Consider the following 15,698-nt stretch of genomic DNA (forward strand, 5'->3'; position numbering starts at 1 on the left):
GCGGGCTGGGAAGGGCAGCCCTGGCCCTGGCTTTGGCCTAACTCAGGGCCTCGCCCGGCTGCAGGTTACCACGGCGGCAGCTACAGCCCCGACGGGGTAGAGCCCGTGAGCCCCGTGAGCTCGCCCAGCCTGACCCATGACAAGGGGCTCCCCAAGCACCTGGAGGAGCTCGACAAGAGCCACCTGGAGGGAGACCTGCGGCACAAGCAGCCAGGTGGGGTCTTGCCCCACACAGATGGGGAAGCCAAGGCACTCGGAGGTGGTGGAGTCAGCCCCGTGTCTCAGCTCAAAGGGCGGAGCTGGGATCTGAGGACGGCAGCCCCGGGGGGCACCGGCCTTGCCCACCCCGGCCACGCCCTGACCAGCCCTGCTCTGCCCGCAGGCCCAGGAAAGCTCAGCAGTGAGGCGGCACACCTCCCACACCTGCGGCCGCTGCCCGAGAACCAGCCCTCGTCCAGCCCGCTGCTCCAGACCACCCCAGGGGTCAAAGGTCACCAGCGGGTCGTCACCCTGGCACAGCACATCAGTGTAACTACCCCACCTCGTCATTGCCTTTGCACCTGGGGCGGGACTAGGTCCTGAGAAAGGGAGGGGAGGAGGGTCCACACGTCCTCTGACAGGTAAACTGAGTCCTGGGTAGGGGTGGGGGGCGAACCAGGGATCTGGGGGTTGACAAGGGCACGTCATGCCGGGGGTCCCAGAGTCGTCTCCAACTCAGGTGTCCCTCCTCCTCCACTGATGGGGCGTCAGGTGCACAAGCTCATCCACGATCCATACCTCACACACGCTGGCCAGTTGAATCTGACCCATCTTGGGCCCAGGTGGGGACTTCGGGCCTCACCCCATGCACCTGGGGGCATTGAGCTGCTATAAACAGGCTCAAAGCTCCTGGGGAGCCGAGGACCACGCCCCAAGGTTCTACCCCCAACGCTAGCTCAGCCCTCACCCCATCTGGAAGGTTCTGGCAGCTGGCTGGCACCTGACCGTTCATGTCTCCTCTGATCCTTGGCCTGCAGGAGGTCATCACGCAGGACTACACGCGGCACCACCCGCAGCAGCTCAGCGCGCCCCTCCCCGCCCCCCTCTACTCCTTTCCCGGAGCCAGCTGCCCTGTCCTGGACCTTCGCCGCCCGCCCAGCGACCTCTACCTCCCACCCCCGGACCACGGCACCCAGGCCCGTGGCTCACCCCACAGTGAAGGGGGCAAGAGGTGAGCAGGGATGGGAGACGGGGTGCCCCTTGCCAGCCCCCACCGAGGAGCTTCGTGAGGTGTCTGCTGCGGGAAGGCTGAAGCTAAGGGAGGTTGGGGAGTTGGCTCAAGGTCACAGAGCAGCTGGACCCCTAGCTGATATGTACACCACACTCTGTGGGGGTTCCAGGCACCAAGCTAAACCCTTCACACACGCCAACCAGGATCCTCACCACAGCCTCAGGAAGTATAGGCAGTGTTACCCCATTTCACAGATGAAGAAACTGAGGCATGGAGCAGTGAACTCACTTGCCCACAGGGACGCAGCCAGTAAGTGGCAGAGCTGGGATTCGAAGCAGAGCTGTGTGACGTGAGAGCAGCCTCCTAGCAGGCACCCATGCACTTCACACTCCTGGTTACCCCGAGGGGCCCCTGGTCGGAGAGGAGAGGGAAGGGCCCCCCTGAGGGCCCTCCATTAGGATGAGGGAGCCACTCCGGGTAGCACACAGAGGAAAGGAGATGGCAGGATGTCCTTGGGGGAGCAATGGGGTCCCTGGCGTGGGGGAGCAGCAGGGGTTCAACAAAGTGCCCCCCATGGGCCAAATCCCGCCATAGCCTGTTCTTGCACAGTCCGTGAGCTAAAGACGTTTTTACATTTTTAAAGGATTATTCTTTTTAAATGAAGAAGAATATAGTCGAGACCACAACTGGCCCATCACCCCTGAAATACTTACTATATGGCCCCTTATAGGAAAAGTGTGCTAAGCGCAGGTTTAGAGTGAGGCAGGGCTTGCAGGGGAGTGGAGGGAGGGGTGCACCCCCTTCAAGAGAGAGAGCTCAGAGCTCTGACCACCGTTGGGACCCTCTCTCCACCCAGGTCTCCAGAGCCAAGCAAGACATCAGCCCTGGGCAGCAGCGAGGATGGTATCGAACCTGTGTCCCCGCCGGAGGGCATGGTGGAGCCTGGGCATCCGCGGGGCACCATGTACCCGCTGCTGTACCGGGACGGGGAACAGGCGGAGCCCAGGTATCTTCTTGGTGGCCCCTCCCCTTCCTGGGGTGCTCAGGAATACAGCCCTTGCCCACCTGTGGCCTCGGTCCACCGCTGTGCAACTGGGGGCTTGACAAGGGCTTCGGGGTGCAACTGAGGACCTCAGACCTACTGTTAAACAAGGTCGAAACTTGGGAGACCTCCATGACAACTTCCAGAGTCTTGGGCTGGGGTCTCTCAGCTCAGGCTGGGCCCCTGTTGCCGACACTTGAGGATCTGAGATTTAAAGAGCTAAATGTTCTGAACCAAGCCAGGGCCCAGGGTGGGGATGGAGGCAGAGAAAAAAACCCCCTCATCTCAGGGGAAGGTGTGATCTGAGCCTGTTTTGGTTCCACAAGCCCTTTTCTGGGCGTCTGACTGTGGTAGGCAGACAGGTATGGCCCACCAGGACAGCTGGGGTTCTCCAGAGATATTCTGAGCCAAGGATAGAGGATTTCAGGAGACATGGTCCCTAAGAGACCAAGGAAGCAGGCTCGGGGGTGGGAGAAGCATCATTCTGAATTTCTAAGGCAGCTCAGGTGGTAAGCGCCCCGTCATCAAGGGTGTGCAACCTCAGCGCCAAGTGAACTGACCTGGGATGTCTGATTCTTACAACAGGATGGGCTCCAAATCTCCAGGCAACACCAGCCAGCCGCCAGCGTTCTTCAGTAAGCTGACCGAGAGCAACTCGGCCATGGTCAAATCTAAGAAACAGGAGATCAATAAGAAGCTGAACACCCACAACCGGAATGAGCCAGAATACAGTAAGGGGCCCACCTCTCCCCGGGAGCGGGGTGACGGGGGGCAGGATTGGGGACCAGCAGGGCCGGGTGGACCTGCCGACCGCCTCTCCCGCTGGCCCGTCACCTCATGTTCAAGGAGCCCAGGGTGGTCTCTCTTTTTGCTGTAGGTATCTGGTGGCACAGAATGCAGTGCCCAGAATGGTGCCCAGCACACAGAGGGCTCTCGGGGAATATTTGCATGAACGGGCCAGTTCACGCTGGGCACCAGCAACTGAGGTCATGCTCATACAAGGGCTCCATGTGTCTGCCACTCACGGTGTTCCTCACATATGTGATTTTCCCCTGTTTGTGTGGTTCCTGGATGTCAGTCCTAGCTCAGCTCCCCACCCCTATTAGCACAGCGCCTGGCCCATAACAGACGCTCAGGAGAACCTGTGAGCTGGTAAACCAATGAATGGAGGGTCCTCACATCCCCAGCTTCAAAGAGCTCTTTAGTCAGGGGGAGTTCGAGGGCCTTGCAGAGCCTTTTCTTCTGGGGCTGGCATCACAGCCTTTCAGACAGTCCCTGGCCCAGGCTGTTAAGTCCAGAACCTTGTCCAGTGCCGTGCACTGGCCAGTGGATGAGCAGCCCCCGAGAGCTGGCTCAGAATGCAAAATCTCAGATGTCAGGGCCACCTGGCTGTGACCTCTGTCACCCCATTGGTCACCAGGATTGATTTGGCTGACCTGGCTGTCTGGCAGGTGTCCCCTTCCTCCCTCACTGCTGCACGCGTGTGCCTCCCAGAGCCGTGCGCACAGTTAAAGAGGATGACCCCCTCTTTGGTCAAGGGTGTATGAGTAGCTCTGTGCTCCCCTCTAGCTGTGCTAGAACCTCCACACAAGCACTCAGAGTCCATTTGTAGGAGAATCCCATGGACAGAGGAGCCTGAAGGGCTGCAGTCCATGGGGTCTCTTGCAAAGAGTCAGACATGACTGAGCAACTTAGCACACACACATAGGGTAGTCAAACTTCCAAAACTCGAGACATAGCCAAGTGAGGTGTTATGTATGGCAGGCTGTCTTTTTTAAAAAGAAATACAGACTCTCAAGTGCTGCCCCAGGTGGTGCTAGTGGTAAAGAATCCACCTGCCAATGCAGGTAGATGTCAAGAGACACGAGTTCAATCCCTGGGTCGGGAAGATCCCTTGGAGGAGGGCATGGCAACCCGCTCTAGTATTGTTGCCAGGAGAATCCCATGGACCGAGACTAGGCCTGCTGCATTGCACAAGCTCCTGGCTGGCGCACCTTGCCTAGACCAGACAGGGAAGCGGGGCGGGTGGCAGGGGCGTGGGGTGGGGGGGACGGGGCAGATGATTTCCAGGATCCATGGGCCCATCGCCCTCTCCCTTCTTATCATCCCCCTCCAGATATCGGCCAGCCGGGGACGGAGATCTTCAACATGCCCGCCATCACCGGAGCAGGTAACCATCCATCCCGGGGGCCGCCAGCCCTGTGCCTGTCCCCCCACCCCAGCCCTGTCACTATGCACCCTGGGGAGGTCACACTGGGTGTCTGGACCCAGGAGGAGACTCGGGAGTGAGGTCATGGAGGTCTCTGGGCCCCACATTGGCTGTAGCCGTGGTGACAAGCAGCCTTTCTCAGTTCGAGTGTGTCCCCTCCTCTGGTCTAAGCAAACCTTGCAGTGGGGATACAGATGCACATAAAAGGCCAGAGGCGGGGGAGGGAGAGGCCTGCAATGAGTCTCTATTTGAAGTTCAATTTCAAGGCCTCCTGGTGCATTTAGGACAGTGTTAGAATCACACACAGCTGTCCAGAAACTTGCCCGGCTTGTTTGTTGGGGTCTCAGATGGAGACTCGAGTCTGTGGATGGGGAGTGAGGCTGTGTGCATATAGGCTGCCCTCGCGGTCCAGGTGGGCATTTTATATAGTTAGAGCATCAGTTTTTCTTGAAAATGCTAGCCAGGGGGCTAGGGGAACACTGCAGATGTATTCTGAGAGGAGCGTAAAATCCACACGTGTGTTAAAGCTGAAACTTAAGCCTTCTATGATGCGTTGGAAGCCCTTGGGGTTGGATCCCCCAGCCTCCAGTAGGGGCCACACTGTGCATTTCTGCTGCCTCTGTAGGGCTGGGTGGGGAAGGGCCTTGTGTCTGGTGTGAAAAGGCTGAGCCCAGAGCAGATGGGGCTGACGCTCTGCCAGAGTGGGAGCATCTTCGGGAGGAACACAGGGGGACATATTGACCTTCTCTGGGGCCATCACAGCTCCAGGCACAGGGTGAGCAAAAGACAACTATTGGATTGTATCAAGGGGCCACGGGGCCTCTAAATGCTGAGCCTTAGGCAACAGGGAGGAGGCAGTTTGGTCGAAACAACAAGATGGTCAGAAATGGATGTTTCCAGAATGTTCCGAACCTTGACTGAAACACTGAGACACGCAGGTGCACGTGTATGTAGAAATTCATGCGCAACAACCAAGATTTATGTGAAAACTTGTATATAAATTAGATCCAACTTTTTTTTTTCTGAAGCCGTGTAATCCAAACAAAAGAATTTCCCCCAGACCTTAGTCTCTGCTGCTTTAGCTCCTGCTTCAGGACTGGTGGTGGGTCAGCTTCCTGACTAAGCACCAGTCAGACCATGTATCCATGACCTTGGTGTCAGGCTCATCTGTGATTGTAGGATGCTAACCTACTGAGGAACCATCATGACCAGCATCCCTCACATCTTTTTTTTCCACTTCCCTCTGTTTAAGTTTGTAGGATCATAAATGCTCTCCCTGCCCCTCCACCCATCCATCACCCCTGTAGGAAAATTTGCTTTTTCTTGATGGACATGGCTTTTTTTTTATTTGAAGTGCTGATGAAACATGGCCAACACCCAGTTAAAAAAAAAAAAAGTCAAGGGGTCTTGTGGCTGTGAACGAGTTTGAAAGTAAAAGGAAGAAGAGAAAAAGGAAACGTAGACAGCAGATAGTTGCTTTAGAAATGTGATCTTAGAAGCTGCCGTGCCACGAAGTCAGCAGTCCAGTTTACAGATGAGTCAGGGGTCAGCCAGACTTGCTAATCATACAGTTGGCTCGGAGCAAAAGTTTTAAAATTCATGAAAAATTCTGCCTGGTGGCAGGCAGAGAGCTTTGTCGGCGGTTTTTGAAAGCGAAGTCTGGTTTAACAACAACAAAAAATACCCCAAAGAGGCACATTCCCCAGGGTTTGCAAAATTAGTCCCTAGGAAACACGAGAGGGTCAGAAAACCTGGTGAACAGAAAAAGAGGAGTAACTGGCTTGACTTCGCAGTGGGTGTCTGGAAGGCTCCACGGGGGCAACCGTCGATCGGACCACTGTGGGCCGGGGTGGCCGGGCGGGCGCGGCCAGGCCACTGTCTCCAGCTCTGCCCTGACCCCCGCACGCACCGTAACTGCATGGCTGCCACCCTCCCTCACCGTCCGTCTCTGCACCTCTCTCTCCTCGTGGCTCCCTGGGTGGGGAGAAGGCGTGGGAGGAGAGTTAGGCCCCAGCTGTGGGGGGGTGGGGGACAGGCAGGGGGCTGGGGGCTCCCAGGTGGGGGCAGCCAGAGGACTGTCTGGTCACCTTCCCCCCGTCCCTCTCCGCAGCCCTGGGAACCAAAGAAGGACTCCCCCATGCCCAGCGCTGCACGCAGGCTGGGCTTAGTTTCCCCACAGCCCTTTCCCCTCAATAAGGGAACCTCTGATCCCGCCCTCCACCCCACTCCCTGTTTTTAAGTCCACTTGGATTTTAAATAATGACGCAGCCCCAGCTGGGGTTAGGGAGCCAGAAAGAGCTTCCGATTCCCCAGAGGGCAGAGTAGAAGTGAGGCTTGGTGGGGGGTGATGAGCATGTAACTTCCCCAAAGCCCACCTCTCCCCCTCACCCGCACCAGGAATCCCTAAGAGTCTCCAGTGTCCGAGTCAGAGGGAGGCCTCCCACCCATCGCCCCACAGGGAAGACCAGGGCGGGCGGGGTAGACAGGGAAACCGATCGTCGCTTTGCCGAAATGTGCTCACTGTGTATTCTCTCTTCTCCTCCCTCTCTCCCTCTGTGCTTCTCTCTCCCTCCCCCTCTGGCCCCCTCCTGGCCCCTCTGTGTGTGTGTCTCTCTCCCAGGCCTCATGACCTGCAGAAGCCAGGCGGTGCAGGAGCATGCCAGCACCAACATGGGGCTGGAGGCTATTATTAGAAAGGCGCTCATGGGTAAATATGATCAGTGGGAAGAGCACCCGCTCAGCGCCAATGCTTTTAACCCTCTGAATGCCAGTGCCAGCCTGCCCGCTGCTGCTATGCCCATAACCGCTGCTGACGGACGGAGCGAACACGCACTCACCTCGCCAGGTCTGCAGGCCTCCTCCCGCCTCGGCCCTCCAGCCCCGCCCGCCCGCCCCGTCTTTCCCCACCCTGGTGTCATTAATCCTCCCGCCTCCTCCGCCTCCTCCTCCTCCTCCTCCTCCTCCTCCTCCACGGTCCTCTGACCAACGCCCCCCTCCGCCCCCCACCCCCAGCTTTGGAGCTTGTGACTTGACTTTTTTGTGCGTGTTTGACGTGGTCCTGGAGTTGGCTAACCCCAAGCTGGGCGGGCACCCCCAGGTGTCCCAGTTGCCCCGGGTCCGCCCTTGCCCACTGGGCACGAAGGAGCTGCCGCTTTTCTAAAACCACTCACACCGCTGCCCGAGCCCTGCCCCGCCTTCCTCGAACCCTGCCGGACACAGGTCCCCGGATGCCCGCGTCCTGGCCTCTGTGTCTCCTTGGGGGCGATCGGGCTGGAGTGAGGACCTTACCTTCTGTGTGTGGATCGAGGGGACCCCTGGGCTCATGGGCAGCCAGGCCAGTGGGCTCTGTGCCTGCAGTGGCCACCATGCATGTCCACGGCTGGCCCTCGGGCCTGCTGGGGAGGAGACCAGGGTCTGTGTGCCAGACCCAAACTCAGATGAGTTAGGGAAACCACACGGACCGGCTCGCCCTCAGCCCTGGGTCCCTAATCATAACCACATATCAGAGCAAGGGCTGGGCAAGGAGAGCGCTTGAACCATTTTTCTAACCTGGACGCTGTGGCCCCAGGACGTTTCTGGACTTAAGGCGAGCCGAGGCCTGGCCTCAGGGCCCCTGGCTTCCCTGCAGAGGGCCTGCACCCCCCCAGGCCCCAGCACAGTCCTAGGGCCATGGTCAGGGTCAAGCCAGAGGCCTGAGGCTTTGTGCTTGGAGTGTTAGCCCATAGTGGGTAGATGGGCCTCGGGGCAGCCTGAGGGGGCTTTGCACATAGTTCTATCCACTGCCCTAGTAGAAACCCCTGCACATCCAGGCGCATGGCTGGGTCTGGACATCTGGTTGACCTCTTTGGCTTCCCAGGGGCGTGGGCTGCTGTTCCCCCTCCCTGGGGGGCCCAGGAAGCAGGGGGTCAGGGCCTCACCCATCCCCCAGTCCCCACAGCATGAGACCTGTCCTCACAGTCCAACGCGGCCCCTTCCGTGTGTCTCCCTGCAGGTGGCGGCGGGAAGGCCAAAGTCTCCGGCAGACCCAGCAGCCGAAAAGCCAAGTCCCCAGCCCCGGGCCTGGCGTCTGGGGACCGGCCACCCTCCGTCTCCTCGGTGCACTCGGAAGGAGACTGCAACCGCCGGACTCCACTCACCAATCGCGTGTGGGAGGACCGGCCCTCGTCCGCAGGTGGGCACCTGGGCTGGGCAAGGGGGCCAGGCCAGCTGCTTGAGCACCTACCGTGCACGGAGCGTGTGGTCAGGCCTGTTCTGAGAAAACCACTCAGGGCCCTGCCCAGCTAAACTCAGGCTTGCACAGGGTCAGGACACTTCCTGTAAGGGCCCAGCTGGAGGGCAAGGGTGCAGTTAGAGAGGATGAAGGATTCCGGAAGTGAAGAGAGAAGCTCGTGGGCAGGGACCAGTCCCATGGGTTTGCAGGGGGTTGCAAGGGAGCCCCCCACCCCCGATTTCTCTCTGAGTGTGGGGAGGTCCCTAGTGGAGGTTCAGGAGATCCCTTGGCTGCAGAACAAGCCCCAGGGACAAGGGCAGGAGCAGCGAGGAGGCTCCTGCAGGGCTGGAAGATAGGCTGCTGGGCATGGATGGGATGGGAGTGGTGGCAGGGAGTCCAGGCGGGAAGTTTGAGAACCTTCAGGAGATAGAAGGGGCAGCCGAGGCAGGAGGGCGAGGCCCCAGAGTTGCAGGTGGGTGGGGCCCACAGGGACTGCCTGGCTCACCGAGTTGTCTCTCCCGGTCTCTCCGGCAGGGTCCACCCCATTCCCCTACAACCCCCTGATTATGCGGCTGCAGGCAGGGGTCATGGCCTCCCCGCCCCCGCCCGGGCTCCCCGCGGGCAGCGGGCCCCTGGCCGGCCCCCACCACGCCTGGGACGAGGAGCCCAAGCCGCTGCTCTGCTCGCAGTACGAGACGCTGTCCGACAGCGAGTGACGGTCAGAGCGGGGAGGGGGCAGCGAGCAGCTGGAGCAGCGGGGCGAGGAGCGGGCGGCCGCCGACTCCCCGCACCGAGGAAGGAGCCCCTGAGTCTGCCTGTGCGCCCATCCGTCCGTCCGTCCGTCCGTCCAGAGCCGGCATCCTTGCCTGTCTAAAGCCTTAACTACGACTCCCGCCCCGGCTGGCCCGCGCAGTGACCTTACTCAGGGGATGTTTACCTGGTGCTCGGGAGGGGAGGGGCCGGGCCGGGCAGGGGGCGCAGCAGGCGTGTGTGGCAGCCACACGCGTACAGCCGGGGCGGCCAGGGACCCAAAGCAGGACGACCACCCACCTCCCACGCCACTGCCTCCCCCCTTAACGCATTTGGAACCAAAGTCTAAACTGAGCTCGCAGCCCCCGCACCCCCAGCCCCATCTGCCCCCAACCCCCCTCCCGCTTAGCACTCTGGACAGACGGACACGGGCCCTGTCCAGGCCCCAGCACTCTTTTCCCCGGGCCCCAGGGGCTGCCCCAGCCGACGAGACCGCGGGAAACCGAATCAGGCCAGGTGGGCAGGCGACAGGGCCGGGTGCGGCCTGGGGCGAGCGGCTGCTCCGAGGAACTGGACTGTTTCGTTCACGCAGCATTGCCGCAGCGGCGGGAAGGAAAGGCAGGTGTAAATGATATATTGGTTTACAGGGTATATTTTTGATACCTTCAATGAATTAATTCAGATGTTTTAAGCAAGGAAGGACTTACCCAGTATTATTGCTGCTGTGCTTTCGATCTCTGCTTACCGTTCAAGAGGCGTGCGCAGGCCGACAGTCGGTGACCCCATTGTCCGCAGGACCAAGGGGGGGTGGGAGTTGCCGGCCCCCAAGCCCCCCTGCGTCCTCCCTTCCTTGGGCAGAATGAATTGATGGGTATTCTGTGACCGCCATCTGCGCACGGCGGTGGCGTCCTGTCATTTACACATGTTCTTCTCATTAAAAAGCAAATTATACTCGAGTTACAGAGGCTCCTTCTCTATCTCGGACCCGCAGCCCGGAGGGTGGGCAACACAGAACGGGACGGTGGGAGTGTAACCCTGTGGGGGACATGGGCACGTCCCCGGGCTCCCCAGACTCGTCCCATCTGCAGCTGAATGTTGTTCAGTTTGCTCAGTCGTGTCCGACTCTTTGCAACCGCGTGGACTGCAGCAAGCCAGGCTTCCCTGTCCTTTACTATCTCCCGGAGCAAACTTATGTCCATTGAGTCAGGAATGCTATCCAACCATCTCATCCTTTGTCGTCCCCTTCTCCTCCTGCCTTCAGTCTTTCCCAGCATCAGGGTTTTTTCCCAGTGAGTCGGCTCCTCTGCAGGCGAGCATTTATACCAATGGTAAGGACGTCAGTGTGCGGACATTGAACCATCACACCCATGGTGGGAGTATTGAATTTTCACCCACGAGGAGGGTATCGGAAATTCACACCCATGCTGACAGTGTCCAAGACAGGCATCATCAACACTGAACTGTTAAAATACCTCAAAAGTTATTATTCTGGGACTTGGCTGGTGGTCCAGTGGTTGAGAATCCACCTTGTAGTACAGGGGGCACGGGTTTGATCCCTGGTCAGGGAACTAAGATCCCACATGCTGCGGAACAACTCTGCCTGTGCACAGCAGTTAAGATCCCGTATGCCACGACTAAGATGCGGCACAGCCACATAAATAAATACTTTAAAAAGTAAAAATTATTCCACCTACGCCTCGTTAGAAAACAGACAGATCCTTGGCTTTGAATATGAGGCAGAAGAGGGAACAGCCCTCCCACCTCGAGTCTTGAGACATCTGCCGATTGGCGACTTGCGGTTTTGGTTGAACGGGTCTGAAGGGCTGTGCTCTCACACCTGCCATGTTCCTTCAGGAGCGGAGCCAGCGCTTCAGAGAGGCTGCAGTTCTTAGCAGCAGACATGGTGTTGGGGATGGGCTTTCAGGGTCGGGGGCAGAGGAGAAGAGAGCCAGGGCCGCTGGAGGGAGAAATTGCCATCCCCAGCCCAACCTTTAACCTGGTGGTCAACCCAGCACCCCATCTCCCCAGGGTGTAGACCGGGGCATGGGGGGGGAGATCTGCTTTCCCAGGGGACTCTGCCCAGCCTCGCTGGCACTACAAATTTACCCTGCGAACCTTTGTTTGCCGTGAAGGGAGTAGGCAGAGGGCTTGAGTCCCACAGCATGCAGCCTAGCACCTGGGCTGCAGTACTGGTGCCGACAAGCAGGTGGCAGTGTTGGGCCAGCAAAGGGTCTTGTCCTCGGCGGGGCCTCCCTCTGCCTGGGGTGCAGGCCAGCCCCCACCTGGAATCCAGGGTGGGTCAGATTGTACTGGCCACACCAGCCACCAGGGGTTAGCCAGGCATGCTGGTGTCACCCAGGATCCCATGGCTCTTCCCTCAGCTGTAGTCAGACCAGGGGTGGGGGTGAGGGGGTAACACAACTGTCAACCCACAGGGTCATCTCTGCCAGCCCTCTGTCTCCAGGACCTCAGAACTGACACCACCTGGCACCTCTATTCTCAGGGCCGGTAGCACAGACCCCACACCAGGATGTTGGCAGGGCACAGGGAGAACTCAGGTCCTCCTGGTGCCTGCAGAGGGTCCACCCTCTTTTCCAGGCTCAGCCCCCAAAAGGGTTCACCTGACTCCCTTCTGGTTCAGTTTTCTTACTGGTCCATCTTAAAAGGAGCCCAAAGCTGTTCGCATTAATTCTCTGGTAGAGTCTGTCTGCAGTGCAGAAGACCCCAGTTTGATCCCTGGGTTGGGAAGATACCCTGGAGGAGGATATGGGAACACACTCCAGTGTTCTTGCCTGGAGAATCCCATGGACAGAGGAGCCTGGCAGGCTGCAGTCCATGGGGTCACAAAGAGCTAGACACGACTGAGCAACTAACACTTTCATGCTGTTCCCTGACCCCCATTTTCCTGGAAAACTTTTACACACACTTCAAAACCCAGCTAGGTCGTTCCCTCCTCTAAAACCCATCATCTCTCCCGTCTTCTTGCTCCTCTGGGTCTCTGCTAATACACCACAAGCTACTGGACAGAACCCCTGGAGAGCAAGGCTCTTGCTTTTCTCTTCCTGTCTATTGTTAACCAAGCCCCCTGGTGACTGGTGAGCTGAACTGACACGTGAGGATCAGATTCAGTAGGAAATGAGAACGTGGTTTGTAAGGTGGGGGACACTTATTTAGTGTCCTTGTGTCTCAGTGTGGCGTTGGTTAGAATGCAGATTCCTGAGCCCCACCTGGTGGATATGAATGATTCTCTGGGTTCACCGTGGGGCCTGGGAATCTGTATTCATCCAGCAGCCCAGATGTTTCTGATGCAGATGCTTTGCAGCCCTCCTGATGGCAGGGGTGGTACCCAAGGTTGGAGCTAGAACCCGATCCCTTCAGTTCCTTGTGGCCAGGATGTCTCTAGTAAGGCCACAGACAGCTCTTCAGAGGAAGGCCCAGCCCACTGGCCTGAAGAGCTGCCATCCACAGGGAAGGCAGGAATGGGCTGGTCCCCAAGGCACTCAGGTTGGCTCAGGACAAGCCTTCCTGGGCCCAGGTGACTCAGACAAAATGACAACTGACCTGGAACAATCAGGGTGGCTTCCTGGAGGTGGTGGCTCTTGGGGAAAGGATGTGTTGAGTGGGAGGAACCTGTGTGGGCAAAGCATGGGAGGTGAGACCCAGCCAGGGCATTCAGGAGGCCAGGGTGGGTGGACATTGTGTGGGGGCCCTGGAATTTCTGAGACAGAACAAGCAACACCCAGTAAGATGAGGGGCTGGTTTTCTGAAATTGGAGCTCATTGACTTGCGAGGATACGAGTGCTGAGGGGAAAGCAGGCCGGGAAACTAGTGTGGGGCCAGGACAGAGACCCACTGCCTCAGGAAGGGCTCCCATCAAGGGGCCAGACCACGAACGAGACAGGCAGGAGGGAGGTGGTGTAGCCTGCGCGTATGGATGGACCGTGAGGCCAGCTGCCACTTAACGGCTGTGTGACCCTGGCCAAGCCATTTGAACCCTCTGTGCCTTGGTTTTCCCATCTGTAAAATGGGACAACGATATTGCTGGGAGGAGTAACTCAGAGCTGGGCTGTGTAGTTCTGTAGAGACACAGTTTACCAATCTGAGCAGGAGTTGGTGGGGTGAGGCCAGGGAAAAAGACATGAATGGGTTTGTTAGGAAAGGAGAGAGGGGAGGGAAAACTCCAGGTGGTCCACGGACAGTGGCTCATTTGCATATTACCGGGAAGGGGTGGGACTGACTTGATCCCTGGCAGCTGGTGGGAGCGAGCCCTTAGAAGGAAGTGTCTGTCTTCACGCTTCCTCCGGGAAGCCGGGGAAGGTTCAGCTGTGGCAGTCACACGACAGGCTGTCTGTCCATCTCACCCCTCTGGAGTTTGGCCAGGTCCCACTTGCTCATTAGAATGTCTCACCAGCTACTTCACAGGCTCCTTGGGAAGATTAAATGCAAAAAAGTGCTGACAGCAGGGTCAGGCGGTCTGCAGACAGAGAAGGCAGTCCGTGTACATGTCGGCTGCCAGGGCCGCTGTTCGCAGCATCACTAAGGGCGGGCGGGGATGAGACTGCCTCCAGGGCACCTGTCTGTAGGTGGGCGGGGGCTGCTAAGTTGGATTTGAGGCCTGTGAGTGTGATAAACCCAGAGACTGGCTGGGGAGACAGCAGAAGAAGCCTAGCAAAGCAGATCAGGTTGGGTGTGTGGGGCCAGAGCCGGTCCTCCAACCTGGGAAGTGTTTCTGCGGCTGCGTGAGAGATGGATGCCCTGACCCGCCCCCAGGATGGTCCCAGCTTGATTCAATTGCAGCCGAAGCTTTACCAGCATGGATTCTCACTGTCCCAGCCGCCAGGGAGGTGAAATCATGTGCCCATCTTGCAGATGCTCAGAGAAGTAAAGCCAGAGACTCTTTCCGGCCACCATGCCCTTCCCATGTTGGTCTTCCCCTCCCAGGGAGCTTAGTGAGCAACCTCTGCCCCCCAAGTTTGCCCAGTGGATCTGGAGAGCATTGTGGGGAGGACAGAAGACCAAAGTGCCTTCTGCAGGCAGCACCCTGAGCCTCGGTAGTGGGGTCACCAGCCTCTAGGCTCTATTTTAGGGGTAGTAATCTCAAGGGTTGGGACAGGTCCCAGATGAGACGGGCACCGCTTTCTGCTGGTCTCGAAGTCCTCTAGGTTCTGGTAGGACACACAGCTTCTCTAGAGGAAAATTGGGGTGTGCTTGAGGGTCTTGTGGCTGCAACCCTTGCACCCCTCTTACTCCTCCCCACAGGGTGGGCCTCTTGGAACCCCGGCCATACAAGGAAGCAGGCTGGAGTTCGAAGGTCAACAGGGAACATGGAAGCTGTTTGCATGGTCCAAGGAGATGGTCTTGCTTGATTCTCAGAGGCACAAGTGCTGCCCAGGTCCTTGGGGAGGTACTGAGATGGTTGGGGCAGGGGGATGAGGCCTATGGGGGTGACGTCTGTGAAAGACAAAGGCAGGAAGCAGGACCTGGCAGGGATCCAGCCTCGGTCAACCGAGAGCCAAGACGCCCGTCAGAGGGGTCCTGTTCCTGTGCTCTGTGACGAAGCCATCAGCTAACTACACGCCCCAGAAGTTGTTTCTTGAACGGCGACCCCTGGGACATCTCCAAGGTCACCAGGTTCGTTGGCACCAAAATTGAACATGTCAGGAAGCCCAACCCATTTTTCCTTCCAAGTGGGGAGATCAGAGTTGTGACTGGAAAGTAAACTCAGTTGAATTTGCCTGGTGCCAGCGATGTGACCCCAGCGCGCGTGCATGTCCGCACAAGGCCCCAGCGCTGTGTTTGCGCCCCGTCTGTCCTCCCCAAGCAGCCAAGGCCTTGAGGTTCTTTCTCTTGGTGACATGAACTTGTCCCTTGGCCCTGCCCTCCTGCCTCACCGCCCCCACTCCTTGTCAGAGACCATCCTCCTGCAAGGCTGGAGTCCCTGCAAAGACACCAAGCGTGCGTGCTCAGTCGCTTCCGTCGTGTCCGACTCTGCTACCCCATGGACTGTAGCCCACCAGGCTCCTCTGTCCATGGGATTCTCCAGGCAAGAATACTGGAGTGGGTTGCCATTTCCTTTTCCATGGGACCTTCCCAGTCTAGGTATCGAACCCGGGTCTCCTGCATTGCAGGTGAATTCTTTACCCCTGAGCCACTAGGGAAGCCCATTGCAAAGACACCAGCACTCCGCTACTCAAAAGAGGGCACCATCCTAAGGCTGCTGAATGCCCTCCTCGTTCACAATCTGGGGCCCCAGAGGGCCCTCCAAGGATGCGGACCA

At 58.4% G+C, this 15,698-nt stretch overlaps 1 protein-coding gene across 19 annotated transcripts in view; it reads left to right on the forward strand.

The window, feature by feature from the left end:
* The window catches only part of NCOR2 (nuclear receptor corepressor 2), a 237,351-nt gene extending 226,974 nt beyond the window's left edge, over positions 1 to 10,377 (forward strand). For 14 of the 19 annotated variants that reach the window (XM_059876314.1, XM_059876325.1, XM_059876321.1 and 11 more), the window contains 9 exons: positions 65 to 214; positions 383 to 528; positions 1,017 to 1,210; positions 2,067 to 2,216; positions 2,838 to 2,983; positions 4,369 to 4,422; positions 7,082 to 7,306; positions 8,453 to 8,632; positions 9,206 to 10,377. In XM_059876314.1, the coding sequence (XP_059732297.1) occupies positions 65 to 214; positions 383 to 528; positions 1,017 to 1,210; positions 2,067 to 2,216; positions 2,838 to 2,983; positions 4,369 to 4,422; positions 7,082 to 7,306; positions 8,453 to 8,632; positions 9,206 to 9,387 (1,427 nt within the window). In that variant the 3' untranslated portion in view covers positions 9,388 to 10,377. The remainder of the gene's footprint in view (positions 1 to 64; positions 215 to 382; positions 529 to 1,016; positions 1,211 to 2,066; positions 2,217 to 2,837; positions 2,984 to 4,368; positions 4,423 to 7,081; positions 7,307 to 8,452; positions 8,633 to 9,205) is intronic. The other 5 variants (XM_059876327.1, XM_059876330.1, XM_059876331.1 and 2 more) reach the window with 2 other exon arrangements.
* The last annotated feature ends 5,321 nt before the right edge of the window (positions 10,378 to 15,698 follow it).

Source organism: Bos taurus, chromosome 17 (genome assembly GCF_002263795.3).
Source record: "Bos taurus isolate L1 Dominette 01449 registration number 42190680 breed Hereford chromosome 17, ARS-UCD2.0, whole genome shotgun sequence".
NCBI classification, from domain to species: Eukaryota; Metazoa; Chordata; class Mammalia; order Artiodactyla; family Bovidae; genus Bos; species Bos taurus.